Genomic DNA, 26,485 nt, shown 5'->3' with positions numbered 1-26,485 from the left:
CCTATTGGGTTCTATTTTCTAATACCCGTGGGTTCGGGTTAGGGTCGGGTAATACCCGGTACCCGTTTGGGTACCCATTAAACCCGAACATATAAACATATTTATAATATTTATCATTAATATAATGTAATTACCCCAAATTATGATTATAATTTTGAATATTTCATTTAATTTTATACCTAAATATCAAAAATAATCAAAATATCTAAAATATTTTGTTATGTAAGTCAAAATTTAACTAAATTTATTTAAATTTAATTATATTTTTTCGGGTACCCAGTAGTTCGGGTACTAATTGGGTTCTAAAATTTATAACCCAAACCGATCCGAACCCGATAGTACCTAAACCGAACCGAACCTATATATCTAAAAATACCCAATAGATTCTATTTTTCTAAACCCGTTTACCCGAACCCGAATGGGTAATACCCGAACCCAAACGGGTTACCCGAATGCCCAATTGTAAACCTAAATAATCGGAAACTTGATTATTTAGGTTTACAATTGAGTTGTTAAAAAAAAAAATTCCACTGAAAATCAATGGATCTACACTGAAGGCGAGTTCTGAAAAGTGGAACTCCTAGTATTGATGTGAAAGACAAGATGATGATGATTAGAAGTAAACCTCTTTAATCATAAAATGAATTTATATAGTTGAAGATAGTATACACACATACACACATACATAGTACACACAAAACCACATCTTTACTTAAGACAAATGCATCATCAACCACACTTTTGTTTATACAGTAATAAATACATCAACCACACTTTTAAGACGCGCACACAAGATAGCATCATCATCTTCCAAACAGATCATATATGATATGATCAAAGAGGAGGACATTTATCGCTAAAGAAACGACCAAGAACCTTGTCTTCAAGAACTGTTAAAGCCTCCGAAGATTTTATGCATAAAGGTGTCTTGTATTGTGATATCGAAGAACCTTTTGAAACGAAAAAGTCCATGAGGGAATCGAACGTTCCTTGTTGCACCACTCTTATCTCTAGAGCTCCGATTGATCCATCTTTACTCCTAAATGTTTTATAAAGAGGACTTAATGATTCCTCCATCACACAACAACATTTCACCAATACTTTGTTATCAAGTTCAACACCATCGATGTTTTTGTTGTTGAGTTCCCAGTAAAAAACATAGTGACCTGGATTCGTAGAAATATCTTCATAGCATGTGTTACCCATCAACATCAAATTCGAAGATTCAAGAACCAGTGTCGCATGATACAACGCCTTTAAAATATGCTCCTCAATTGTTATCTCAGTCTGAATGCTAAGAACCGTTTCTTTTCTACGTATGAATCGAAATTGAGGTGTGCTATTATAGAACCCAGTCACCTGTAAAATATCTCCAATGTTATACCTGTGTAAACCTAGCAAAATAAAAAGTAACAAAATTAACTCTCATGACTTGAGTCTAGATTTATTATATTTTTTTCTTTTATTAAGAGTAAAAACACATTTAAATAACTTACCAAAATAATTTGTGACTAGTAGCTCATAGTAGCAACCAAGCTTAACGTTCACCAGATCAACAATGTCATCCTTGTTTTCCTCGTCAATCTGTTTGAACTCAAAATAAGACATATTGGGTAGACATGTGTATGAGACATCTTCTAGTTTGGATGACGGGTCAACGTTGATCCCAAATATACTTTCCGATGACGCATAGAGCACAGAATATATGGGAAGTTTGTTGGAGTAAAAATCCAATGTAGGGATGTACTGAGTCATCGATCCTGTAACAACGCAATCGATAAATTTGACTTTGGGCCAAAGCCGTCGGATTATTCCTTGCCATGATTTTTTGTTGCATTCGTACTCAATAAAATTTGCTAATTCAGGATTAGGCCCTCCAAGGATGATAGTCACAGAGTCCCTGCATTTTTGGTCTGTAATCCACTCGCTAACATGACCATATCGTGTATTACTACACAGCTCTCTCCAGTGAGTTTCAAGAAAATTGATGGCACGTACCAAGATAGAAACAAAGTAAGCACTCATACTTGTTATTTCGTTTCTCTGGACGAGTCCACAGAGAAGATGACAATACATACTATGTATGTTGTCTGGGCATAATGTGACATCAATGGGGCTTGAATACAGCTCTGATGGTTGGTTCTTGAAATAATCGCTCTGTAAAAAACTCGAAACACCCCCAGAAACTGGCAGACCAGAAGGAGTTTTGGATAATGGTCTAGTGAAACCAAACATCATCTCCTTTTCTCGCTTGGCCCCATCCATATACCTACAAATCATAATCAAGGATGACAATAAATGGTGATGGAGTTGTTACATATGTAAAATATTATATGGGAATAATGAGATGGACATCATCTAGTGGCAGTGTTTGGCGGGTGAACATTTTCTTTTTGTGAATGTCTTTTTTTTTTTTTTAGGTCAAAACCTTTTGTGAGTGTCTAAGCCATAAATATGAATATGTATACCTCTAGAGAGTGTTATTCTACAATTCTTCACATATAAGAAAAATGTAAAAGTGTAGGGTTATATATAATTGATAGTTTGTTTGTAAAATTTTTGTTGGAAAGTCACAAATGACACTTTTTCTTAAACCTTAAAATTTATATATAATTGATAGTTTGTTTCTATCTCTCTGGAGTATACAGTATTATTTTGTAAGTCTCTAAGCCAGAGAGATATAATCACACCAACTATAAAGTCGGTTTTAGCTAGTCGTGTAAACGTCTTTGGTAGCAATAAAACTCTCATTCCCAAAGTCTCGAAATATTTATGATTTCGACGTACAGTTTAGCCAATTACTATAATTTATGGTTTGTTTAATTAAGGATTGTTCGCGACGTCCAAAAGGATAAAAGAAAAAATATTGAAAATTACTTACTTGGATACAAAGGGGGACGAAAGAGCTTTGTATAGCAATAGGTTCTCAAAGAAGATATTGTTCATAGGAAATATCTTATGTTTTCCTCCTGATGTTCCGGAACTACATGATCCACAACCATTAGAGGAAAAATGTATAATAGCTTCATCGCCACGTAATCAAAAATAGACATTTACCTTAGGAAAAATCCAGTGATGGAGTTGCCTGTAATGACATTTGAAGGTTCTCCGTTGGCAACACGTTCGATATAAGGGCTAACATCTTCATAGGTAATTACTGGCACGTTCTTTTTAAAATGCTCTTTATCAGAACTTCCATGGAGGTAACGTTGGAGATATTCAGTGTTGGCGTTAAGTGTGAGTATCTGCTTCAATACATCGTCTTGTATTTGCTTCGCGTTCGATGTTAATGCCTCTAGATCCATGCAATCAAAACTTGGACTCATATTTGGTATAATCTCTCTGCTCGCCTGAAAATTAAAAGGTTTATTTATTTATATGATTTGTTTAGTAGGTTAATCATATAAGTGACACCTTTTTCTTTCGACTCTCTGGACTCTAAAAGAGGTAGACGAAAGCTAACAAAACCAAAGACACTAAATTTTGGTTGAGAACTGAGAGAGATAAATAAGCGTTGAAGTGAAATAATGGATTATATTGCTATAAAGGAGAGGAGGCGGTGGGACGACATAAAGAATGGTGCATGTCCGAAAAATGGATGGTTTTGCTGACATAATGGACGCATGTCCGTCCGTGAGACAACACATCTCTCTCACTTGACACATCACTCACTTGGACAAAATGTCCAGATTAGTTAGCTTTGACTCTCCCTGATGGCAATGCAACCTATAGAATTGAACACATGCATGACTAGCTTAACTTGCTTGTTTTTTACGCCTAATTTGATATAGAATTCAACAACTTAATATGTCTTTAACTAAATCCGTGAGACAACACATATCTCTCTCACTTGACACATCACTCACTTGGACAAAATGTCCAGATTAGTTAGCTTTGACTCTCCCTGATGGCAATGCAACCTATAGAATTGAACACATACATGACTAGCTTAACTTGCTTGTTTTTTACGCCTAATTTGATATAGAATTCAACAACTTAATATGTTTTTTATATGACAATCCGTCCCGCGGATCCCACTAGCCTCATTACTAGTTGCCTCTATAGACTAGTTCTGCAGGGCATCGATTATAACTCATTACTGTGGATATCCAAATCCAGCAGTAGGTTATTGGTGCATCAGGCGTTCCTCAAACCCTGGTTCTTCACCCTTTAACAATCTTCCCACAGGACAAACTGTCATCAATTGAGCTGTAGGTCAACTGGTGATAACTTGTCCTGTGAGAAAGTTGTTAAAAGGTGAGATACCAGGGTTCGAGGAACGTCTGATGCACCAATAACCTACTGGTGGATTTGGATATCCACAATAATGGGTTAGGATCGATACCATGCAGGGTCAGCCTATAGAACAACTAGCAGTGAGGCTAGTGGAGTCCACGGACGGGTTGTCACTCTTTCTCTCAATTGAAATTTAGCTGAGTATATATTAACATTATTATTGATGTCGGCAAGTAACGTTATTGACTCTCTTTTTATCTTTGTTTCATTTTTTTTTTTTGAATCATAATACATAAATTAGTTGATAAAAATCTTATCTTATTATTCATATATAAGTTCTGATTCAAATTAAAAAAAAAACGAAAATATATTACTAATATAAAACAAAAAAAAATCATTATTTTATTATTTTGATAACACTATTAATGATAAAGTATTAGGCATGTCAAATTGATTCCACTATGAAGTCTATGATTAGAAAAAAAGTATCCCCGACAGTAAAATTGTAGTTGGTACGTATAAAACCATGCATAGATATTCCACGTATTTGCAAAAAATATATATACTTCCTCACGTATTTTTATAAATAATGTTTTTATTATTCAGAAAAGGTTTATAAAAAATGTTGATTTCTTAATCAGTGTATATAGAAACCTTATACATCAAACTATAAAAATACGGAGAGAGTATTAATCAACCAGTGGTGATATAGAAGATAATATGCGCAAGTCCAAAATTACAGTTTTACACACTTGTTGTTGTCTAAATCAGAAGAAAACTAGAATACGACAGTGCTACGGATTGAAATTCTATTATTTATTTTGTAATTTTTATTCAAAATATCATATATGTGATTATTTTATTTGTTTTAAAAGTATTTTTTGGATGGAACACTATACCATAAAATCATATGCTGAATATGACTTATAAAAATAACATCTATTTTGTAAGATATATTTTATTAGATCTAAAATTTTACTCGCGGTAGAGTGGGAGTTAAACTGTGTGATAAAAAAAAATCATTAGTTAATTTTATTTAATTTGTTTAGTTTTTAAAATTATATATTGTATTTAGATTGTTAATTTTATTACTTAACCCATAATATATCGTATATTAATTTTAGGACTAAATATGTAATGTATGTTTGTTAAAATCATCTTAACCGAGAAATCCTAGCAAACAACATTATTCCAAACTTTAATTGAATCCGAGAAATCATATTTCTTGAAATTTCAATCTGTGCTCTAGAAAAAAATCATATTTTTTAGAATTCTTTCAAAATATTATAGTGACATATTATTGACCCGTGCTATAACAAATCAAATTAGAGTGTTTATAATTTTTAACTTTTTGATCTATCATGTATTTATAATATTCTTAAAAATATCAAATTAAACTATTTTAAAATATTTCAAATTAAATTATTTTAAAAGTTTATTATAGTATATAAAATTATACAATTCAACAAAAGAAATACATGAAATTGAATTTAAATATTCAAATTTTGATTCATTATTCAATCAAACTTTTAGTTGAATATATATTTTTTAAAATAATAATATTATGAATGATTGAATATTTTATATATTGAACAATTTTTTTTTTGTATGAAAATGGTGTATTTCGGTGAATGGAGATGTCAATGATTTATAATAAAAGGTTGGAAGGGTGTTATATAAGATATTATTTTGTTTGCTTAATCGGAAATCACGCTTAAGCGTGATTAATTTCCGAGATTTTATTATATTTGTTTTCTTTAATTGTCTAACCATATATATGGGCTAACAGTATATGGTTGTTAAAGATTTTATTTCTTTTAAGTTGTATTATTTTTTGGGATATTCTTTTAAGTGTATCTTAATAAGGAAGCCAACCCATATAACATATTTTGTAACCAACTAATGAATCAAATAATAACTATAACTATATAACATATAACTATTATGTAGTTTACCAACAAGAAGTTGTTAAATAGGGGATTGTCTTAGTAAATTATCCCTCAATCCTTTCTGACTATTTTTTCTTTCAGATTCATATAGAACAGAGAACCTAAGCTTTGATACATGGAGGCTGAGACCAACTCAGGTATTTAGAACTGAGATCTGGTGGAATCGAGATACAATATAAACATTTTTTAAAGATGAAGCGATGCATAAATTGATCAATATATAGGAACAGACAAAAAAAAAAAAAAAAAAAAAAAAAAGTTTAACTAAAAAACGTTTTCATTTGAAATTATTAAAGTTTGTTGAAATAGAAATAAAACAAATGGTACACGTGTTTGTGAAATGTTTGGGAAACAGCTTCGTTTACAAAACATCAACATTTATTTAGATGGTATCAAGAGCTTGAAGAACGTCAGCCTTGATGTCATCAAAGTCTTCAATACCAAAACTGAAACGAACTAAGTTGTCGTTGAGTTCATAGTTGAGCCTTTCTTCTCGCGGTACATCCCTAAATCAAACCCCCGAAACATTTGTGTGTGTAACAAGAAATAAAAAATTAAACTACCAATGTTTTAGTGGGAAGTTATATACCAGTTCCTTGTGGCAGGTTGGTCCACGAAGCTCTCGCATCCACCAAAAGATGTTGCAATGTAAGGGATCTTCAGAGAATCAATGAACTTGATTGTCTTCTTCAAATCTCCAGCAACCTATTTGCAGATATAAAGGAAAAGAAAAAGAAAAACACATTTTAAGATTGAGAAGATTTCATTAAAGGTAAATGAATAGGATTAATTTTGACCTCGAAAGTGACCAAACCACCAAAACCAGTCATTTGTCGCTTGGCTATGAGATGTTCGGGATGACTCGGAAGGCCCGGGTAGTAAACGCGACTTACCTAACACGATTACAGTGAATCCATTTTTTGATGAGATATGATGGTCCACTTGACAAGGCTAAGAAAATGGAAGACAAAGTATGGAGCAAAGGTTATGATGTTTTATGGTTCAATTTTATATGTGTGTTAAGTTCCACAGTATGGTTCATATAATTGTGTGTGTTTATGTGTAAATAGTGGAGTCTTGATCGTCTGCAAAGACACCTCAAAATCGATTCAGTAACATCTTATAGTACAAGTTTCCTCTTTTAATTTGTTTGATCATTTCTCAACTTGCTAGGCAAGAAACCTCATTCCAAATTTCTTTTCTTTCTTGCACAAGAATTAAGAAGTGTATATGAGTGCTTAATCATAGTATATATATTAGTTTCTTTTATCATTTTCACATACCCTATATTAATAATGGGTGCAACCAAAAGAAAAATAGTACCTTGGGATGTGCTTCTAACACTTGGGCCATCCTCAAAGCATTTGAATTATGTTGTTTTACACGAAGATGCATCGTCTTCATGCTTCGGATGAGTAAATATGCGGCATTCTGTTTCTCGCAAAGACACAGTTATCCAAAGGTTAGAATATTGATGAATAGGGATGATACGGCGGACCTACTAAGGAGGAAGGTGGGTCACCTGACCTGGGTAAACTAACTAAATAATTTGTTTTTACATGTAATTACATAAAATTTCAATAGCACAGATGGTAAGTTCTGCACTGTTGACCTCCCCAAACCTGAGTTCGAACCACGAATATGACAAATTAATATTTTTTCTCTGTATTTGACCTCCCTAAATTTTTATCTTTGGTCCGCCAAACTGACACAAATTGAAATTTCAACCGATGTATGAAGTGGTAGCATTAAAGGGGAATCAAGCATTTTTACAGGATTAAGCGTGCCTCCCAAAAGTTGATGCAAAATGCGAATCTTAGAAATCAACTTCGTTGAGCCAGATATGCATCCAGCAAGAACCTGGGAAGACACACGGAACAAATAATCAATTTTTGGTAACCAGTTCTCTAAGCACTAATAAGGTTCTGCGTGCTAAGTTACACACATCATTGTGTCCTCCAATGTACTTAGTACCAGACTGGAGAATAAGATCAGCACCAAGGGCAAGTGCCTTTTGATTCAAAGGTGTTGCAATGGTACCGTCTATACAAACAAGAGTTCCTCTTTTGTGACAGATTTCTGACACTAACTTAATGTCCACACATCGAAGAAATGGGTTTGTTGGGGACTCAGTAAAGAACATAGAAACCTGTAGAACAAACCACAATTCATATAATGCTTTTCAACTTTTAAAGTATGCTAGGAGAACTCATTGTAAGTTATAATACATTATGGTCATTCACTACAGCTTCGAGCCTTGCGGTATCATCAGAGTCAATCATAGTCACCTGGATGACATATATAAACACACACATAACAAAAAGGTGATCAATGAGTCGAAACAAAACAAAATTGAAGTGAGGAAACAGGGTTTTTATTTCTTACGGTGATTCCCAATTTGGGAAGAAAATTCTCCATGATCATCCTTGTCTCCTTGTAACAATCTTTAGTTGTCACAATATGACCATTCGTAGGAACCAATGCCAAAAGCATAACACTAATTGCACACATTCCAGATGCCACGACCAAAGTTGATTCAGCACCTTCAAGTGCACTAATCAAGAGAGCATAAAATGGACAACTAAGAACAAAAATCAATTGTGAGACACTAATCAAAGACATCAAGAGAGTGCGAGACCTAATCTTTTCTTCAAGTACCATAGTTGTTGGGCTTCCATAACGAGTATACTCATGACATACAATCCGTTGCTCCTGCAAAATTGAAAATAAATTTATTGTTGTAAAAATAGTCGATTAACTTAGTCAAAGCAACACACTATTTAAAGTTTTTTTCCCCCGATATATATTCAACCCTAGATAGAAGCATATACGGACCTTGAAGTCGACTAGGTCGGAAGTGTTCTTGAAGAAGTAGGTCGTTGTGTTTACTACAGGGGTCGTGATCGAAGTTGTGTTTATTTCACGACATAATCTTTCACCTGATTATAAAACCCACAACAAAATCCATTATTTTCGATTCTCCGCTTACGAAAATCCCATTCTTTTCACAATGAATGAATAAGGTTGGATACAATATGTCTTAAAACGCTTTAGGCGCTTGCTAGCCGGTGAACGTTGTTTAGATACATTTTTCTTACATCCATTTTCAGTCGATCGATAGAAATATTATATTGTACATGCGCTCTAAGGACAGGTGCTAAAAACCTAAAGCATATACTACATGATTATTTGTGGCACAGTGGCAGTGGGTGCATGCATGCATTCTCGCGGCTCCCTTAAAAGAAAATTGTACATTTTAATATATAAAAAGATATAATATATTTTGTCCAAACATATAACAAATTTCTAGTAATTAAGAGGTGACAAGAAAAAAAAAAAAAAAAAAAAAAAAAAAAAAAAAAAAAAAAAAANCTAGCAAGAAATCAGTAAGGGTTGACAATGACCGTAGGTAACGTACCAGCATGAACAGCCAAACTCCCATCGGAGCTCAAGAATGAGGGCTTCAAATTGTTCATCTCCCCCATCGGATGAGCTAGTTCCCTCTTTCTTTCAAATACAAACCAGTTAAGATTTTATTGAATATTTTGGGTTAAACATAACAAAATTAGACTAAATTTGAAGCCTGGAATAACATCCTAGACATCATACAACACATAAAAAAGCAAAAGCCTAAAGATCACGAAAAGGAAAGAGAATTAAAAAAAACAACTCATTTACCTCTCTTTTTGATCAAATTGAAATTCACTTTCCAAACCGAAGAATATAAATGTAAGCATGCAAGGTACGGAATGTGTTAAGAGAATGCTTTGAAAAACGTTTTTAATATCCAACCAAAGCACGACCTGAAACATTATTTAAGAAGACTTACGTTTGATCTAGAAAAGCTCAGAATGTTATATTGGCCTCTATGGATTCTTAGGAGGATGAAGAAACTAACCAAGACCAAGAAAAAATACTCACTTTGGTTAAGAATTGAGAGATATCTTTAGCTTTTATGGTTCAATCTTAATTGTTTTTACGTGATACATGGAAGGGCAAGCACGGAATCTTGACATCTTTAGATTTGGCAATGGCACGGGGAGAAATTCAGTTCATCATTCACAAGAAAACACTGAGACTGAGACTTGAGTTTTGTTCATGAGACACATGTCCACCCAGAATACAACACAACTGATCTCTCTCACTTGATACATCACTAACTTTGACAGAGCGTCCATACAGCTTTAATGACTCTCCCTTATGGCCATGCAACCTATAGGGTTTGATCACATGACTAGCTTAACTCTTAATATTGATTAATTATATGCCTTATTCGATTTACAGTTCAATAACCTTAGAAATTTACTAAACCAGATGCAATCATTATCACAAAACTTTTAAATTCAATTAAGCCTACTCACCAATAAATGTCATGAATAAATGAGATGAATGCACTTATAAAATCCATAATGTGAATCGAAACCTCTGGAAAATAAGAGAAAGTCTAGTCTTAACCCCAACGTTACTTGAATCATTAAACTCAAACTCTGGAATATTATTACTTGGGAATTTCTACATTTCTTTGTCCTTATATCGTCTCAGATTTTCGGGTAGATTCTCGCTCTAATGTGTGTGCACGTATGAGACATGTTTGGGTCGTTTAATGCTGATCAGACCTGCTGTATTGACCAGAACTTGACTAGATACATATATGTTATGTGAATTGACTTGACCTTGTCGATTGATGATTAAGTCTATTAAATTGTTATATATCATTATATCATGTGTGCTTAAGGTTGAATGAGATGGAGATTGAATCTTGCTTGTGTAACAGATGAAATGTGGACATGTGATGGGCTCAGTGCCACTAGACGTCGGCTTGTACACTTGAGTACGTATCGATACAAATGAGTAATTGAATGCGATCCTGATGGATGTAATGAGATGGATGCATTTGTGTTCTTATAATCTTTTGCAAACATTTGTGTACATAAGAAAGATGCCCAAGTCTAACAACGATGAATAAATCTCAGATGCCTTGCCCGTCATATGCCTTCCACCTTTCTATTACCACCTTGTACTCATCATCCCTTCTCCTCACCTAAAACCATAAGTTATAGAAGTCGAATCAGTATCTGTTGAGCTCAGTGATCAAATCATTGTTGTCGTATAATTCTCAACTGATATATATTTTTGAGTACTACTATATACTGTACCTCAACCATGGGATTCCTTCCACGAAGCAACATATCAACGCTCTTTTCAGTCTGGACGAGAGTGAAAGATGACAAGTTTTGTTAATAGATATGATCTTTGATATTGAATGAGTGCAGGGCAAAGGCAACAACAGACTGAGTTGTGAAACAGAGGCTTACTTGATGTGCAATCCAATAATCCCGTTCTCTCATCTCTATCAAGAAATAAAAAGTCGGTGGAGCTTTCCTCTCGAGAATACTCTTCTGACTCCTTCTCGCCCTCGCTTCTTCATCTCCAAGAGTGACAGTCTCAATGCCTCCAATCTAGAACCAACAAAAGAGCAGGAAAACAACATGAAAAAATCTTTGTGAAAACTAGAAGCAAGCGATAACACAACATTCAGACAAGCAGTGAAAAAAAAAAAATTACCAAATCTGAAAGTGTAGGATTCTTTATTATGTTCTGGAGCTGCTCTCCGTGAGCAGTGCCAATTAGCATCACTCCCCTTTCAGCAATGGAACGACAGGCAAGTGCTTCAGCTTCTGTGCCGATCTCATCAACAATGATCACTTGAGGCATATGATTCTCTACTGCCTCAATCATAACTTTATGCTGCAAAGATGGCTTCGGTACTTGCATCCTACGAGAACCTCCAATAGCTGAGTGTGGAATATCTCCATCTCCTCCTATTTCATTGCTGGTATCAATTATCACCTAAAAAAACGCAAATTACGCATACTTAACAACTTAAAAACGCAGAACCTTCATGCTAAGAAAACCTCAAGGATAAGCAATACCCACCACTCGCTTCTGGAATTCATCAGACAAGACACGAGCAATCTCTCGCAATACAGTGGTCTTACCAACACCAGGCCTGTAGTTTAATTCGATAATCAAATCATCACCAGGGAAACAAAATGAAGCATAAGAGAGTAGTGTGTAAAACAAGTACCGTCCAACAAACAAGATACTTTTGCCATAGTGAAGGAGATCATAGAGCATATCAATGTGACCACTCACAGCTCTCCCAACCCGACAAGTTAAACCAACAATGAACCCTTTCCTATTACGAATAGCTGATATCCTGTGCAATGTACCCTCTATTCCAGCTCTATTGTCAGCACCAAATTCACCTACCAGCTCTTGAGCATCCTCTAGCTCTTCCATGGATACCTAAGCTAGTGTTTCCATACATACAAAGTATCCAAAATTCAGAAGACACCAACATAACTCCTATTCCCACTAAAAACACAACAACATCATTCATCCCTAATTAGCTTTACCTCGATGTTCCTAAGATACTGGCCTCCAGGTTCACCGAGATAACGTGCTTCAGGTGGTCTTCCCAAATCCATAATCACCTAACCAAGATTTTCAAAAACTCTCATTCCATTTTTGTTAAGCTTTTCAAAATTGTTCTTCACGAAGAGTTGAAACAATAACCTCAACAAGCTGATTTCTTCGAGAATCGTTGAGGAGAAGATGACGGAGATCTCGTGGAAGGATCTACAAAGACGCAAGTGTTGTTCAGATCAAACTGTAAGAACAAAGACGAAACAGAGACTGGTTTTTATAGTAAATTAGACCTTGAGAAATGCGCCGAGATTGTCGTCGACGATCATAGCGGAGGAATCTGGAAGAGCGAGGGATGAGACGGTGGAGGAAACAGGAAAACGCCGGCGAATTGGAGGGAAAAAGCGACATGCTCCGCCTCCCCAAGAGACGCACACTCCGGCCATCTTTTTTCACTGCTCCACCGAGCGGATAAGGAAGATTCCTCAAAACCACCACCAAACTATTAAACGTATGGGCCTTTAGGTCTTTGGGCCTTTAATACTCTCATATTATTGTCTAGGTTTTTAATATCCTTTTAGCCTTCGGCGTTCTGATTATAGTTCGGATCGGATCAGATTTTTTGGATTTTGAATTTTTTGGATTTATTATTCTAAAATTCGTTTAGATATTTTTAAATTTCGGGTTTGGATTCGGTTATCCAAAGTACTCAAAAATTCAAATTTTTTGTGTCCAAATCTATTCAAACTACTTGAAATGAACCAAAATATCTAAAAAATACGTTTATTTTTTACCTAAATATACTCAAAAATAGTTGTAATACCTGAAAATATTTAGAATATCCAAAAATTTAAACTTTTAGATACCAAAGTTATTACAACTTGTAAGTATTACTCAGATATTATTACTATGTATTTATATTTTGGGCATGTTCGGATATCCATTCGGATATCCATTCGGATTTCAATTCGGATTCGGATTTTCGGATCCTTAAATTTAGAATTCGTTCGGATATTTCTAAATTTTCGGTTCGGATTCGGATATTATGCCCAGACCTACTTTAGAACTTAAACAAAATCATCCCTCCACTAGAAAACTCTAAAGAAGGTTGCTCAATTATTTAAATAATAATTTTTTAATTTTTGTTTATGAATTATAAAATTTTAATAATCTAAAATGAGAAAACAATTATTTATATTACATAAAATAGAAAACAATAATTTTTTACAAAATTCGGAATACTAAACATATTTTACAAAATTCAGAATAAGATTTATTGTTGGGTTGCACCAAATTTTTGTCAGATATGCTCAATCAAATCTTTTTTCAAATGATCATGCATTTGTATATCATGAACGTCATTTCGAACGCCCCGTCATATTAGTTAGATTTGTTGGCCTATCTATAGAAAACGATAAATCGACATGAGAAGTTCCGCTTCCTTCTCCGTGATAGAACTCTGATGGATCGTAGAAATTGTAGTCATGTCGATCGTCTTCCACTATCATGTTATGCAATATGATACATGTTCTCATTATTTTCCTTATTTTTCCTTTATCCCAAAAAAATGTGGGATTCTTCACGATGGTAAATCGAGCTTGCAAGACTCCAAATGTACGCTCTACATCTTTCCAGCATGCTTCTTGACACTGATCAAAGATTTTTGCTTTTTGGCCATGTGGAAGTGTAATGGATTGGATGAAAGTTGCCCATTTGGGATAGATATTGTCAGTGAGGTAGTACGTCATTTTATATTGATGTCCATTGACAACGTATTTAACTCTCGAAGCTTGGCCCTCTAGGATATCATCAAACACCGATGAGCGGTCCAAAACATTGATATCATTTAACGTACCTGGTGGTCAAAAAATGTGTGCCAAATCCATAAATCTTGCGATGCCACAGCCTCTAGGACGATTGTCGGTTTTCCATATCCACATGAATATCGTCCTTTCCATGCAGTGGGATAATTCTTCCACTCCCAATGCATACAATCTATGCTCCCTACCATTCGGGGGAAATCGCGATGTTCTCCAATATTCAGTAATCGTTGGAGGTCTTCCGTTGTAGGTCTTCTGAGATACTCGTATCCAAAAAGATTTATAACTCTGTCTACAAATTGTTCAAGGCATTTGTGGGCGGTTGTTTCAGCCAGTCGTAAATATTCATCCACCGTATCTGCCAAATATTTGTAAGCCATCATACGGATAGATGTCGTCTTTATCTGAAGTATGGGACTCCATTCTCAATAGTACTAACAATGCGTTTGAACAATGGTTTGTTCATTCTAAAGCGACGGAGGAACATCGCTTGAGTGTAAGTCGGATTCTCACTAAAATAATCATTCCATAACCGAGTGTGACCTTCTTCGCGGTCTCTATTAATGTGCACTCTTCGGAATATTGAAGTTGGTGGTACTTCCTCTTTAGTGTAGTTGTATTGAATCTCCTCCATTATACTATCAACTTCCTCCTCTACCATTTCATCAACTTGATCAGAACTCCAATTAGACATTATTTGACCGTTTGGGTTTGTTTTGAGGCCTATGGAGTTTGGTTTATTTTGTATTGGAAATGGTTTTTTGTTGTAAGGTTTATGGAAATTTGTTTATGTAATGGAAATGGGTTTGTCTTCTAAGGATTAGGGAGATTTGTATTTGTTGTAAGGTTTTTTGGTATTAAATATTTAACAAGAAGAAATGATGATAAGATAAAAGAGATGAAAAGAATCGGATGAGAAGCAAATGAAGTTGTACACAACATTGATCAATATATAGACCTTACAAAAGACACACAACCAAACAAAACCCATTCACGGGTTACAATACATAAACATCACAACTCGAAACCCATTCACGGGTTGGACAAGCCGTGATAGTCCTTACAACAAGCAAAAGCCGACCACACTTAACCTCGATACAGAAAAAAAGAGAGACCCGTAAATGACACTAAAAAACAACACCCATTCACGGGTTAAAACACAACACATCTTTGATAACAAGACAACTTCCATTCGCTTGACAACCAACATGTTTCCCTTCACATGACAACGAGACAGCTTCATATGTCGTCCCAAAACCTGCAACAAAAGAAGAAGACAACTAGAGCTAAACACAAAAAAAAACTTTTGAACACAACAAGAGTTAAACAAGAGTTAAACACCAAACATGACAAACAAGAGACAGAATATTCAAAACATGACAAAGACAATAAGAGTTAAGCATAACAAATGAATAGAATCGAAACCTAAATGTTTGTCAACATTTGATCAACGATTTTGTCTTTTAAGTAGTACTTCAACGGGTGTTAGTTCACCCTTGTTACGCAGACTGTCTAGCAATCTCATTTTGGTGTGCCTCTCTTTAGTCGCTTGTTCTTGATCCTTCATTGCTATGATCCTATCTAACTTACCGATAGAACCATCCTCCACATCACTACTAAATTCCGGTTTCTTTCCTTTTTTCTTGGAAGCTTTAACCGCCGGAGGCCTCATCTCAGCTCCATCATTGCTCGAAGTAGCTGAGTATGCTCCTTCAGAAGCAAACTTAGTCTGTTTATGGCTACATTCTTCTGGGATCCATTTCTGATCATGCTTTAGTTCCCTCAGCAATGACCTAGCATAAATGGCTTCTTCATGTCGTTCTTGTAAACCTCATATGCCATGCTCATCACATTATCTTCCGATCCTCCACTCTTCCTTCTTGCACTCGCTTTTGCGTAACACCCAACAAACTTGTTGACTTGGTGGTTTATCTTGTTCCACCTAGCCTTACATTGTGAAGGCCCTCTTGCGTTTGAACCGGATGCTCCATCATTTGCTTTGTAATAGTCTGTTACCCTCTTCCAGAAACTATCTATCTGCTGCTCATTACTTACAACTGGATCTTTGCTTATGTTTAACCAAGCGCTTATGAGATTGACATCTTCCTCTGCACTCCACCGCTTCCTACTTCTTCTGCCTGCGTCTTCTTCATTCTCATCTACTATAACCTCGATACAGTCTTCAGATTCAGATGTCGGGCTAAAGTTAAGAGGCTGAGAAGAGAATTCAGGGCTAAAGTGTACAGGCTGAGAAGAAAATGTAAAGCAAAACAGGACAGGCTGAGAGGATTGTGCGGAATTTGGAGGAATAGGATTATCATAACCGTTGGAGTTTTTTTGAGAATTCAAAAGATCAACAAATTTTTGCTGTGAAAAACGATAAGGGTTTCTAGGATCCATTGCTTGTTTTAGTGAAAGCCGATGTTTAACGAAAAGGGTTTGTAGATGATCGATAATGGTTAAGGTTAGTGTAATACCCCTTATTTTGACCTAGTATACGGATGGAGGACCGCGAACGTGGACGTGCGACCGACTCGGAAAAATTTTCGAAAATAAAAATCCGTTGGAGCCATCAGTGAACCAAACCTTATCCGAAGGATTGATCGAAGAAAAATGGTTGAATTGATTTTTATATCAAACCATGAACAAGTTAAAGATTTCTTTCGGCTACCGTCAAGTATCGAGAAGGGAAGGACCGACTATCAGTGGCATTGGGCAGTAAGGCTATTGGAAGATTATATGCATTCGGTCAAAGGACATGATCGAGTGTTTACTAAAGGTTATTGAGTTGGCTATCAAGGGTTAAACAATTTGTTCGATAGAAAGATCAATTGTACCGAGAAAACTAGTTTTACCGAGAAGGAGCTGTTATGGCCGAGACAAGCGAGCGATGATCGAACGAATTTGGATACACAGACAACAAGGTTAGTAAGTGGTTAAGGACAAGCCACATTACATGAGTTTAGCTGTAAAAATCGGTCGAAGAACTCTCGGTTCAGTTTTGGCCACGAAGCTGCTTTGTCGTAGAGGTGCTTGTGGTGTAAGTAGGTGTGTCACCACCTGGGAGTGTGCTGACCACGAGGTGCCACACTTTTGGATGGGAATGGCGTGTGTTGAGTGTAAGTTGGCACAAGCTTGGGTTTGGATAAGAATGGAAGTGGATAAGGATAAGCTTTTGGATAATGCTTATCCGCCACCTCTCGCTTACCTTAGCTTGGAGGCTAAGACTCCTCTCCCTATATATAAGCCACGAAATCCTAGCTTTAGTTCATTAGCTTCCACCAAAATCCGACCTTAGAATAGTTAGATAGTTAGTTATATCGCTGAGCTTGTGGAGGTGAATCGGGTAGAAGTTGGTTGAGTCGAGAGTCGTGGTCGGGTTTCCGGTAAGTAAGTCCTGCCCTTAGTCTCTTATTCTTTTTGGAATATTTTTCTAAGTTTTTGGTTCGGTCCGAAGCTTAGATCCATCCTTGGAAAAAACTAGTCGGATCGAGATCAATGGGCGGGCAAGGGTAGAAAGTCGTTTTCTCGGCGTTAAGGCCAAGGTGAGTACCAAAGCATGTGTAGTAGCACATGATTAGGATTTTATTTGATGTATGAGTTTAGGATTGAGGTTGTATGTTAATACTTGTGCATGATAGTTAGATCTACGTCTTTGTGTGAGATCTATTTGTTTGGTTGGTTTAGATCTAGCATCCTTGCTTGATCTATTTTCATTTTGTGAATTTTGTTTGAGGTTTAGGAACTATACTTGGTATAGTTTCGAGATCTGTTTGTTGTTGTGAAGTTGCTTAGGCAATTTTATGAGGTTAGGCTATCGCTGGTATAGCCGTTATGCTGCTTGGTTGTTCATGGTCAATAATCGGTAATTATTAACATGATAACCGGGCGTTGTGTGTGTTGTTTAATTGTTTCATATTGATTGTTTCATTGCTTGTTTGTTGATTGATTGATTGATTGTTATTAGTTAATCTTGTTGTTGCTTGATTAACTTGTTTATGTTAGTAGATCTGGTTGCGAGTAGTACTGACTTGATGTCAGGCTCGTAGTAAGTAGTGTGGTGCTAGTCATATGGCTAGTATATAGCGAGGTCGTGATTGTCCCAGTGGCTCAGAGCGGTTCGCTACCACCGGGCACTACTTGACGAAGTAGTAAATTTTGCTGTAAGGGAATAGGTCCCTTGTAAACGGTTTTGGGGAAGGGATGTGATCGTTCTAGCCTTTGTGGCTAAAGTTTGGAAGACATTGCCTTGTGGGAAATCAGAATCGCATTATTAGTAGTAAAGGCCTTTAGGATTGGTAGTGAGTAGTGTGATGGATGTGGTGCCATTTTGTTTGTATTAGTTAGCTTCCGCTGTGAATACTCTATATGGAGTTTGATTGCTTGTTAATCTTGATTGTGTGTTGTGTGTTTGATTGTTGTTTGGGGATTGGGTTTGGGGTTGTTGTTTGTTAGATCCCGGACTCACTGAGTAATCTTAGATTACTCAAGATTCTACCTTTTGTTTTTCAGGTAACCTTAGTTGGGAGACCTTTAGGGAAAGCACGGACGTTGGACACCGGTGTAGAGTTTGTTGCCTTTGTAAAGAAATATTTGTAAAACTAGATTTATTGTTATTGACTCGATTTGGGCCTTAGGCTCTGGGATCCCAATCCTTTGTAAGTGTTTTCAACGGTTTAAATTAATAAAAGGAGTTTTTTTATTAAAGCCTTGTGTTCCACTCGATATTAGTCTTGTTCGGACTAACACAACTTGCGGATACGGTACGGGTTGAAAAGCCTTAGGCCGTGTACGAGAGGAACGATACCCGCGGATGGACTGACTAAGGTATTAGATTCGTTCTATTAACCTCGGTTGGATTGTCTACGGGCATCACACGTGACACGTCTGATTCGTTCTTAGTCCTAGAACGGTTCGGGGGTGTTACAGTTAGTGTTCAACATTGAGGGTTTATATTGAACTCAAGGTTAGGTTAACTTTAAAACTAAAGGTTAGACAAAGAAACTAAAAGTTTATTGAGGTAAAGAGTAATGAGTGTTGAGTAGAAAAGAGATATACTTTTCAATATATTTCTATGAGTAGACAACTGAAACACTTTTTCAGTAAATCTCTATGTGTAAAGGTATTCCAAAAGCTGATGTTTAAAGACAATACTAAATTCAAATACAATCATATACTCAATAAACCAGTTTAATTATGCTATTTTATTAAAAATCAAAACAAATATCACCATCACAATTGAAAGAACATCAAACAGGTTTTCAAAAATTTTAAAATACTTGAGCAAAAAAAGAAAACATCAGCTTACATATCAAAGCTAGAGGACCATACCTTTTCACACAATTATTTATACAAAATATCAAACTAAGATCACACCCTACCCCTAACAACAACACACGGGTTTATAAAAAACATCAAACATTCTAACAATCACTCTACTACTAAACACGTAACTCACAATCTATAACACAAAGACAAATTTAAGAGAACAAGAACATTAAAAAGCTACTCATTCATCCCAAACACAAACTCAGACAAAAACCTAACAACAACATATGAAAGATAGAGGACAATACCTTTTCAAGTTAGACAATCCAACCGTTGTGTCCACTTCATGAATACCACTCTTCACCATTTAACCGTTATATCCAGTTGAAGAAAACCTCGCACAAAATATGACAAAAGAGTCAATATTAATCACACAATTATTTATACAAAACATCAAACTAATCTTACACTCTACTGATCAGAACAACACATGGGTTTTATCTACAATCTATAACACAAACACAAACATAAGATAACAAGAACATAAAAAGCTACTCATTCATAAAAAAAGCTGTCAGACAATGAGAGTAATTAAACCGAAACCCTAAATCCTCCAAACAAATCTCAAAATCAATTGGACATCAAACTAATCTCATAATCTACGCCTAATAAGTCAAATCGACAGAAAACATTAATCATTCTAACAATCAATCAAATTAATATGAAACCCTAACAATTAAAGACCACCGAAGATGAATTACAAAAACATGCAATAAATCAAAGATGAGAAGACGAACCTTATCTCTCCGATTTGTCAGCTGATGGACCTCGCCGTCCGCTTTAGGCCTTCAGAAGAAACCTCCGCCGTCGTTGTCCCACCAAAAGAAACCTCTGTCGTCGTTTGTCGTCAAATCTTAGGGTTACGCCGATTTAGAATGTCATCGCCTCCGGAAGACCATCAACCCTCAAGATTTAGCCGGAAATTCAACGGATTCGATGTGATTCGATTGAATTTTCTGATTTCGGATGAATCGCATGTTTTATCGCCGTTTCAAACGAGAGAGAAGAGAGAGAGAGTCGAGAAGAATGAAAGAAGAAAATGAGGAAAAAAATAATCTTTTTATATTTACGCGTCCACCAATCGGCATACGCCACATAGCGTTTCTCAGGGGTTGCTCAAATTGCTTCCCACAGCACCGATTATCCACTTCATGAACTCATAAATGAGTTTTTTTAATCTGAATCTGAGGCCAAAATGTGACAACAACTCAAAGAGCAACTCAAATGTGAGATGCTCTTAATCTGTGTTTTGATGCATTTAATGTAGAAGAGAGATGTTTTTTACATTTTAAGAGTTAGTGTTTTTTTTGGTGTTTTTTACATTTCAACTAGTTGAATACGTTTCTTATTAACGTTATCAATGATGCAATTTGCTTCCTAATCACAAAATGAAATAAATGGATACATATGTATTCAAAGAAGAAAACATAGAAAGAGATGCATATAGATTTAACATATAATTAGCATCTATTTAAAATAACCCAAGAAATCCATTTTCACCGCGCAATGAAAGCAGATTCGAAGGTGGCTGGACCGTCGACGAATTGTTGTTGCCTTCATCTTCAAACCTCATAGTCATAGCTCTAGACGAGTCCTGTTCATGATTCCCCATGTTACAATTCACCATTCCCCATTCACCAACTGTTTTGCATGAGCCGACCTCAACCCCTGATGGCTCACACGCTTGCTGGTACTCGCTTTCCCTTGGAAGAAGAGCCAAAGAGTAGTCATATCCAATTGAAAGAGGCTTCTGATGAGGCTGAAACATTGGTGGTTGAGGGTATTGATGTAGACCGATTTCTTCAGGCTTGTTAAGCTCAAACATTGAGATTCCTTGGTAAGAGCTTTCTCTACGGATGAAGCTACGAGCCTCAAGCCTACTGTTGTTGATGTTTGAGCTAACATCATTCCCAACTTTGAACAGATTCTTCTTCTTGAACACTCTACAAACAACCCATCCATCTTCCTGCATTATTTTTATAGATAATTGGCACATCCGTTAAAATAAAAAATGGACCCGCTTTAACAATTTTGTAATGAATAAGAGATAGATACATACACTAGGGTCATCGTCAGTGTCCTCAATACGGTACTCATGCATGATCCAATCAGTCTTTTGGCCGTGAGGAGCTCTTCCTTTGTAGAATACAAGAGTCTTCCTCATGCCTATCTTCTTGTAACAGTTTCTTATGCATTTGTCACGTCCCGTCGCCTTCCAGAAACCTGAGTGGGTCGCACGGTTCGTCCTTGAACCTGTCGGATATTTCCTATCCTTGTGGCTGAAGAAATACCACTCGTTTTGCGGCGTTGATCCTATTCTGCATCTATCTACACACACACACACACACAAAAAAAAAAAGAGTACATGTATAGTAACTAATGGGAGAATTAGATTATAATGGTATGTTTATTAATCAATGAACGTACCTTGTAAATCCCACGGCTCAATCTTGTTCAAGTCAACCTCCTTGATGACTTCCATATCGAACTTTTCATAAGAAATCTTCTTCTTCAAGTAGTAATGAAGAAGTTCTTCGTCCGTTGGATGAAACCGAAAACCTGGTGGTACTCCTCCGTTAGACGAACTCATTTTCCGGTTTTGTAATGATCAGTGTTTGTTTGAGTACAAAGCTTTAGAATAGAGATCTTGATTACAATGATCTGCCTTTTGTTTGAAGCACTCTTCTTGTTCTTGGTTTATATATAGAGACGTTAGAGAAAATCCTAAGAGAGATTACACACACGTAATCGTCAACTCTATTATCACAAATTAAATAATTTAAAGAGTTAATAGTATGATGATGAAGAAGTTGACGGCCGGTGACAACGCCGCCGGAGAAGCTTCAAAAAGCTATCGTGAAAACTGAAAAGCAAGACTCTTCCACAGCATTTAAGCCGTATTACACTTGCGTGAACGTTGACCCTAGCTACTTGTTTATTCATTTTATAAAACGAATGATCCCGGTGAATTTGGAAATATAATTATCATTCTGTTAAGTTATTAATAACGAATCCGTGTTGAATTAAATTGTTCCGTAAGCAAAGGTTTACGTCAAAGTAGGAAAAAAATTTCCATATGGGGAACTCCAATTCTGATTATACGGTCCATTTTGTGTGTGTATATGTGTGAAGTTTGGTTAGCATTTAATATGAATCTAATTAAGATGGCTATAGTTTTTTAAAAAACATGCATGGAGGGAACTTGTGATATGACATGCAGTGGACAATGGGGCCAATTGACCAATTGTATTTGTCAATTTTTTGCGATATTTTCTGATTTGTTTGGTTTGTCTAACTTTTAAGCATTGATTCTTTGATTCATGTTCATTGACTTAAGCAACCATTATAGAAATGGATTTATGAACTCAATGAATAAAGGGGATTTGAAATTTTGAGATAAGTCCCGCGCATGCATCGCACATGGAAGACTTGCGGCGATGGTATATGTACGTTGACATACGATTAATGTACTATTTCTAACATATGATGTTCGTGTCGTGAGTAAGGTGAATTGTGAGATTTAATTTGAGCCTAATTACATAAGGTTATTATAATTATTCTGTGGAAATAATAAATATGTTGGTTTTAGTGGTTAAACATATTCAAATTTTCATAATTTTGATGATAGTAATATGTTTTATGGTAAAGTGTTTAAAGTTTTAAATATTTTTAATGATAAAATATACTAAATCAAATTATAATTTCTAAATTTCATATTAAGAAATATATGTAAGTTACTTAAAAAAATACTCCATGAAATTTTGATTTGTGCAATTGATTAAGGTTCATGTAATGTTTTAACAGATAAATAGAAATTAATACATAAGAGGATATGTATAATACAGTAATAAAATGTCAATGTACATACAAAAGTTCTTTTGTATTATAAATAATTTGTTATTTATTAAATTACTTATTAAACAATAAAAAGTTAATGATTGATAAGTATAAGAAGACGGGTTATATATTTCAATTTCCAGACGCATAATGGCGAGAATGAGCAATCTATATACTGTCTTGCAAGATATCTACTAGCAAAGTCCAGGGGCGGACCTTGGTACAAGGAAGGAAGCTGGATAAATTTTTTAATTTCCCTAATTGTTATTGAGAAACAAACATATCTGCTCCATCAAAAAAAAAACTTTTAGTTATATTGACCTGGTTCAAAAATCATCTTAGGTTTGTTACTGGCAGAGTTTGTCAATAATTTTGACGAACTCGCAAAAACATACTAATGAAAGAGTACTTGATTTTACGTGTCGCGAACTCATATTTTGTTTAAACTTTGTCCAACAAACCTTATCTTTATTCATTCTAGCTCACGAAAAAAGTCTTAAATTTATTTTCATGTATATTTTATTCTTTATTAATTAAAATTCTATAAGGAAAAAAATTTAACCCAAATAAGACTTTTTAAAAAATACATAAGATTAAAAAAGCAGAGTTATGACGGTTTTGTCAAAGGTAAGAGTTGTCCTATTAGCTTGTGCATTTTCAAACATCACCTTCTAATTAGGTTTATCATTGTGTATTTCAAATGAGTAAAGCCATGAATGACGTCTAACATGTCGTGCATGCGACCATAAGCTCAAAATATATCTTATAGTTGTTGGTTTTGTCAACTCTTTAGTCTTTTTGTCCACACATATCTTCATCTATCACCACTATTTCTTTGTATACTTAGACGACATAATTTTGACTGGAAAGAGTGACAAAATTGCTCAACAATTTTTCACTTGTCTTGCATAACATGTCTTGGTCAAAGATTTAGGCGATATCAACCTTTTCTTAGCATCGAAGTCACATATTCCACTAGAGGACTTTACCTCACGTAACAAGAGAATTGATCTTCTCACAAAGACCAAGATGGTTAAAGCCAAAACAACTTTGAAAACCTATGACGCCTTTACGAAAAGCTCACACTTCTCTAACGAGAGAGGACTTCATGATTTAATCGAATATCACACTGTTATTGGCAGCTAACGTGACTATTTTCAATTAGCTTTTCCTAACCCACAAGATAGACTTTGTTGCGGTGGAGCTACAATAAAAAGATAAATGAGTGCGATTATACATGATTGGCATCTCATATCGTGGTATCTTCCTTGAACGTAGCAACATATAGGTTTTTTTTTCTTTGGTATCAAGTATATCTCATATATACTTTAATATATCACTACAAGAATACAGTAAATCCGCCACTGCTCGGCCATCGTTCCATCGCAGTCGCCACAAAGGCCACTGAAAAGCTACCATTTAGCCATTGTTACTCTACCACAAAATTGTTGGACATTTCAGTCGCGGACTAGTAGCCTCGTGGTAGCTGATTAGCCACTGAACAAAGACGGTAGCCACGCCGTAGCTGCTTAGCCACTGCTATTGTCGTGTCGAAATGTTTTTAATATTTATATAGTTACTTTTTGATAGCGACCGTAAGGAAGTGGCGTGAGTGGTAGCTAAATTTGAATTTTATGGCTACGGAATATGGTATCAGTGGCGAGAAGTAACAGATCTAATTATGACCGTTCTCTACAGATGGTTTAGTGTCTATATGCTGTATTTTTGACCGTTTGTTGCAGACAATGATTCTCATTTACTTTCGATGTCTAATAATTTTTACAGAATTCAAGAATTCTTTTGGCTAAAATGTCTTTTACACGAAATTTATTTTTTGAGAGAGGGTGGATGTATGAAAGATTAGATCCGGTGAAGCAGGGTGTTTCTGATGTCTTTTTTGCAGGATTAAACACGTTTTTCAATTGTGCACAAAAGGAGTCTTCTTATATTGAGAAAGGAACTATGTTGTGTCCTTGTACTCAATGTAAAAATAGGAAGCGTCTTGATGCAAACACGGTGGGAAATCACTTATATACGAGAGGCTTCACGGAGAACTACTATTTCTGGTCGTCACACGGAGAAACTGTTGGCGGTGAAACTTCAACGAGTGTCGTTCAAACGGAAGATGCAAATCAGTTTACAAATTATGAAGATATTGGGCATCACGAAGGTGGTCATCACGAAGGTGACAGTTATACGTATGTACACATGGTACAAGATGCTTTTCCGGAAATGCAGCCTGAGTTTCATGCAGCTCAAGAAGAACCAACTGGTGATTCGAACCATTTTTTTCAAATGTTGGCGGCTGCAAAAGAACCAATATACGAGGGATGTGAAGAAGGATTGTCTATGTTATCTTTATCAGCTCGTCTTATGCATATTAAGACAGAGCATAACCTTTCTGAAGTTTGTGTGGATGCAATATCACAGACGTTCAAAGAGTATCTACCACATGGTAATAAAGCATCGAAATCTTACTATGACACAAAGAAGATGGCGAAAGCATTGGGGATGCCATTTTACATGATTGATGTATGTGAAGATTATTGCATGCTTTTTTGGAAGGGTTCAGATAAAGAACTAACGACATGTCGTTTTTGCGGAAAAGATCGGTATCATCCTAGAGAAGGTCCTGGGAAGAAAATTCCAAAACAGAAGATGTTTTACCTCCCTATCGCTAATCGATTAAAGCGATTGTACCAATAAGAACAGACAGCATCAAATATGAGATGGCACGTTGAACATGTAACTCCTGAAGGAGAAATGCAATATTCTTAAAATGGTGCTGCATGGAAACACTTTAACCAGATATATCCTAATTTTGCCTTGGAACCTCGGAATGTCTATTTAGGACTATCAACATATGGATTCAATCCTGGTGGTATG

The 26,485-nt window shown here is 35.6% G+C and overlaps 6 protein-coding genes across 10 annotated transcripts; 1 reads left to right on the top strand and 5 right to left on the bottom strand.

Annotated features, from left to right (window-relative positions):
• LOC104741922 (4-substituted benzoates-glutamate ligase GH3.12-like) lies at positions 687 to 3,535 on the bottom strand. Its single transcript, XM_010462854.2, has 4 exons — positions 3,058 to 3,535; positions 2,882 to 2,983; positions 1,497 to 2,269; positions 687 to 1,394 (listed from the first exon to the last, which is right to left on the bottom strand). The coding sequence occupies exons 1-4, from the start codon at positions 3,324 to 3,326 to the stop codon at positions 835 to 837; spliced, it is 1,704 nt and encodes a 567-aa protein (XP_010461156.1). The 5' UTR covers positions 3,327 to 3,535; the 3' UTR covers positions 687 to 834.
• Positions 6,445 to 10,208, bottom strand: LOC104741921 (cystathionine gamma-synthase 1, chloroplastic-like). 5 transcript variants are annotated; one of them, XM_010462851.2, is made up of 13 exons: positions 10,084 to 10,208; positions 9,864 to 9,988; positions 9,604 to 9,692; positions 9,021 to 9,124; positions 8,824 to 8,897; positions 8,571 to 8,739; positions 8,414 to 8,473; positions 8,131 to 8,334; positions 7,959 to 8,045; positions 7,509 to 7,616; positions 6,983 to 7,078; positions 6,775 to 6,890; positions 6,568 to 6,691 (listed from the first exon to the last, which is right to left on the bottom strand). In XM_010462851.2, the coding sequence occupies exons 2-13, from the start codon at positions 9,920 to 9,922 to the stop codon at positions 6,568 to 6,570; spliced, it is 1,290 nt and encodes a 429-aa protein (XP_010461153.1). In that variant the 5' UTR covers positions 9,923 to 9,988; positions 10,084 to 10,208. The 5 variants fall into 5 exon arrangements, with proteins under 5 accessions (XP_019091262.1, XP_010461153.1, XP_010461152.1 ...); XM_010462850.2 differs by having other exon boundaries at positions 10,107 to 10,208; XM_019235717.1 differs by lacking the exon at positions 10,084 to 10,208 and having other exon boundaries at positions 6,445 to 6,691; positions 9,864 to 9,998.
• Positions 10,949 to 13,119, bottom strand: LOC104741920 (uncharacterized protein ycf45). The gene is made up of 9 exons (XM_010462849.2): positions 12,908 to 13,119; positions 12,765 to 12,827; positions 12,605 to 12,682; positions 12,274 to 12,494; positions 12,123 to 12,195; positions 11,751 to 12,035; positions 11,501 to 11,644; positions 11,342 to 11,392; positions 10,949 to 11,226 (listed from the first exon to the last, which is right to left on the bottom strand). Exons 1-9 carry the CDS (start codon positions 13,058 to 13,060, stop codon positions 11,155 to 11,157), a joined length of 1,140 nt encoding a protein of 379 aa, XP_010461151.1. The 5' UTR covers positions 13,061 to 13,119; the 3' UTR covers positions 10,949 to 11,154.
• On the bottom strand, positions 15,580 to 16,834 carry LOC104743751 (glutathione S-transferase T3-like). Its single transcript, XM_010464801.1, has 3 exons — positions 16,265 to 16,834; positions 15,929 to 16,196; positions 15,580 to 15,692 (listed from the first exon to the last, which is right to left on the bottom strand). The coding sequence occupies exons 1-3, from the start codon at positions 16,832 to 16,834 to the stop codon at positions 15,580 to 15,582; spliced, it is 951 nt and encodes a 316-aa protein (XP_010463103.1).
• LOC104741919 (protein BEARSKIN1-like) lies at positions 21,234 to 22,501 on the bottom strand. Its single transcript, XM_010462848.2, has 3 exons — positions 22,190 to 22,501; positions 21,822 to 22,090; positions 21,234 to 21,728 (listed from the first exon to the last, which is right to left on the bottom strand). Exons 1-3 carry the CDS (start codon positions 22,350 to 22,352, stop codon positions 21,234 to 21,236), a joined length of 927 nt encoding a protein of 308 aa, XP_010461150.1. The 5' UTR covers positions 22,353 to 22,501.
• On the top strand, positions 25,448 to 26,305 carry LOC104743750. Its single transcript, XM_010464798.1, has one exon. It carries the CDS (start codon positions 25,448 to 25,450, stop codon positions 26,303 to 26,305), a length of 858 nt encoding a protein of 285 aa, XP_010463100.1.

This window comes from Camelina sativa, chromosome 14 (genome assembly GCF_000633955.1).
Source record: "Camelina sativa cultivar DH55 chromosome 14, Cs, whole genome shotgun sequence".
In the NCBI taxonomy this organism is placed as follows: Eukaryota; Viridiplantae; Streptophyta; class Magnoliopsida; order Brassicales; family Brassicaceae; genus Camelina; species Camelina sativa.
This window is presented reverse-complemented; position numbering and strand designations above follow the sequence as displayed.

Excerpts from the sequence above, each read along its gene's own strand:
- LOC104741922 (XM_010462854.2), bottom strand. The coding sequence starts at position 3,326 with ATGAGTCCAAGTTTTGATTGCATGGATCTAGAGGCATTAACATCGAAC. Across the intron at positions 2,984-3,057 it reads ATCACTGGATTTTTCCTAAG|TTCCGGAACATCAGGAGGAA; the intron begins GTAAATGTCTAT and ends TGGATCATGTAG. Across the intron at positions 2,270-2,881 it reads TCGTCCCCCTTTGTATCCAA|GTATATGGATGGGGCCAAGC; the intron begins GTAAGTAATTTT and ends TATGATTTGTAG.
- LOC104741921 (XM_019235717.1), bottom strand. The coding sequence starts at position 9,997 with ATGTTTCAGGTCGTGCTTTGGTTGGATATTAAAAACGTTTTTCAAAGC. Across the intron at positions 8,898-9,020 it reads CCGACCTAGTCGACTTCAAG|GAGCAACGGATTGTATGTCA; the intron begins GTCCGTATATGC and ends TCAATTTTGCAG. Across the intron at positions 8,046-8,130 it reads ACATTGGAGGACACAATGAT|GTTCTTGCTGGATGCATATC; the intron begins GTGTGTAACTTA and ends GTGTCTTCCCAG.
- LOC104741920 (XM_010462849.2), bottom strand. The coding sequence starts at position 13,060 with ATGGCCGGAGTGTGCGTCTCTTGGGGAGGCGGAGCATGTCGCTTTTTC. Across the intron at positions 12,683-12,764 it reads GAAGAAATCAGCTTGTTGAG|GTGATTATGGATTTGGGAAG; the intron begins GTTATTGTTTCA and ends AATCTTGGTTAG. Across the intron at positions 11,645-11,750 it reads ATCCTACACTTTCAGATTTG|ATTGGAGGCATTGAGACTGT; the intron begins GTAATTTTTTTT and ends TGTTGGTTCTAG.
- LOC104743751 (XM_010464801.1), bottom strand. The coding sequence starts at position 16,834 with ATGGATCCTAGAAACCCTTATCGTTTTTCACAGCAAAAATTTGTTGAT. Across the intron at positions 16,197-16,264 it reads TGATGAGCATGGCATATGAG|AAATGGATCCCAGAAGAATG; the intron begins GTTTACAAGAAC and ends AAGCATGATCAG. Across the intron at positions 15,693-15,928 it reads AGACAGTCTGCGTAACAAGG|GTTTTGGGACGACATATGAA; the intron begins GTGAACTAACAC and ends CTTTTGTTGCAG.
- LOC104741919 (XM_010462848.2), bottom strand. The coding sequence starts at position 22,352 with ATGAGTTCGTCTAACGGAGGAGTACCACCAGGTTTTCGGTTTCATCCA. Across the intron at positions 22,091-22,189 it reads TGAGCCGTGGGATTTACAAG|ATAGATGCAGAATAGGATCA; the intron begins GTACGTTCATTG and ends GTGTGTGTGTAG. Across the intron at positions 21,729-21,821 it reads ACACTGACGATGACCCTAGT|GAAGATGGATGGGTTGTTTG; the intron begins GTATGTATCTAT and ends AAAATAATGCAG.
- LOC104743750 (XM_010464798.1), top strand. The coding sequence starts at position 25,448 with ATGTATGAAAGATTAGATCCGGTGAAGCAGGGTGTTTCTGATGTCTTT.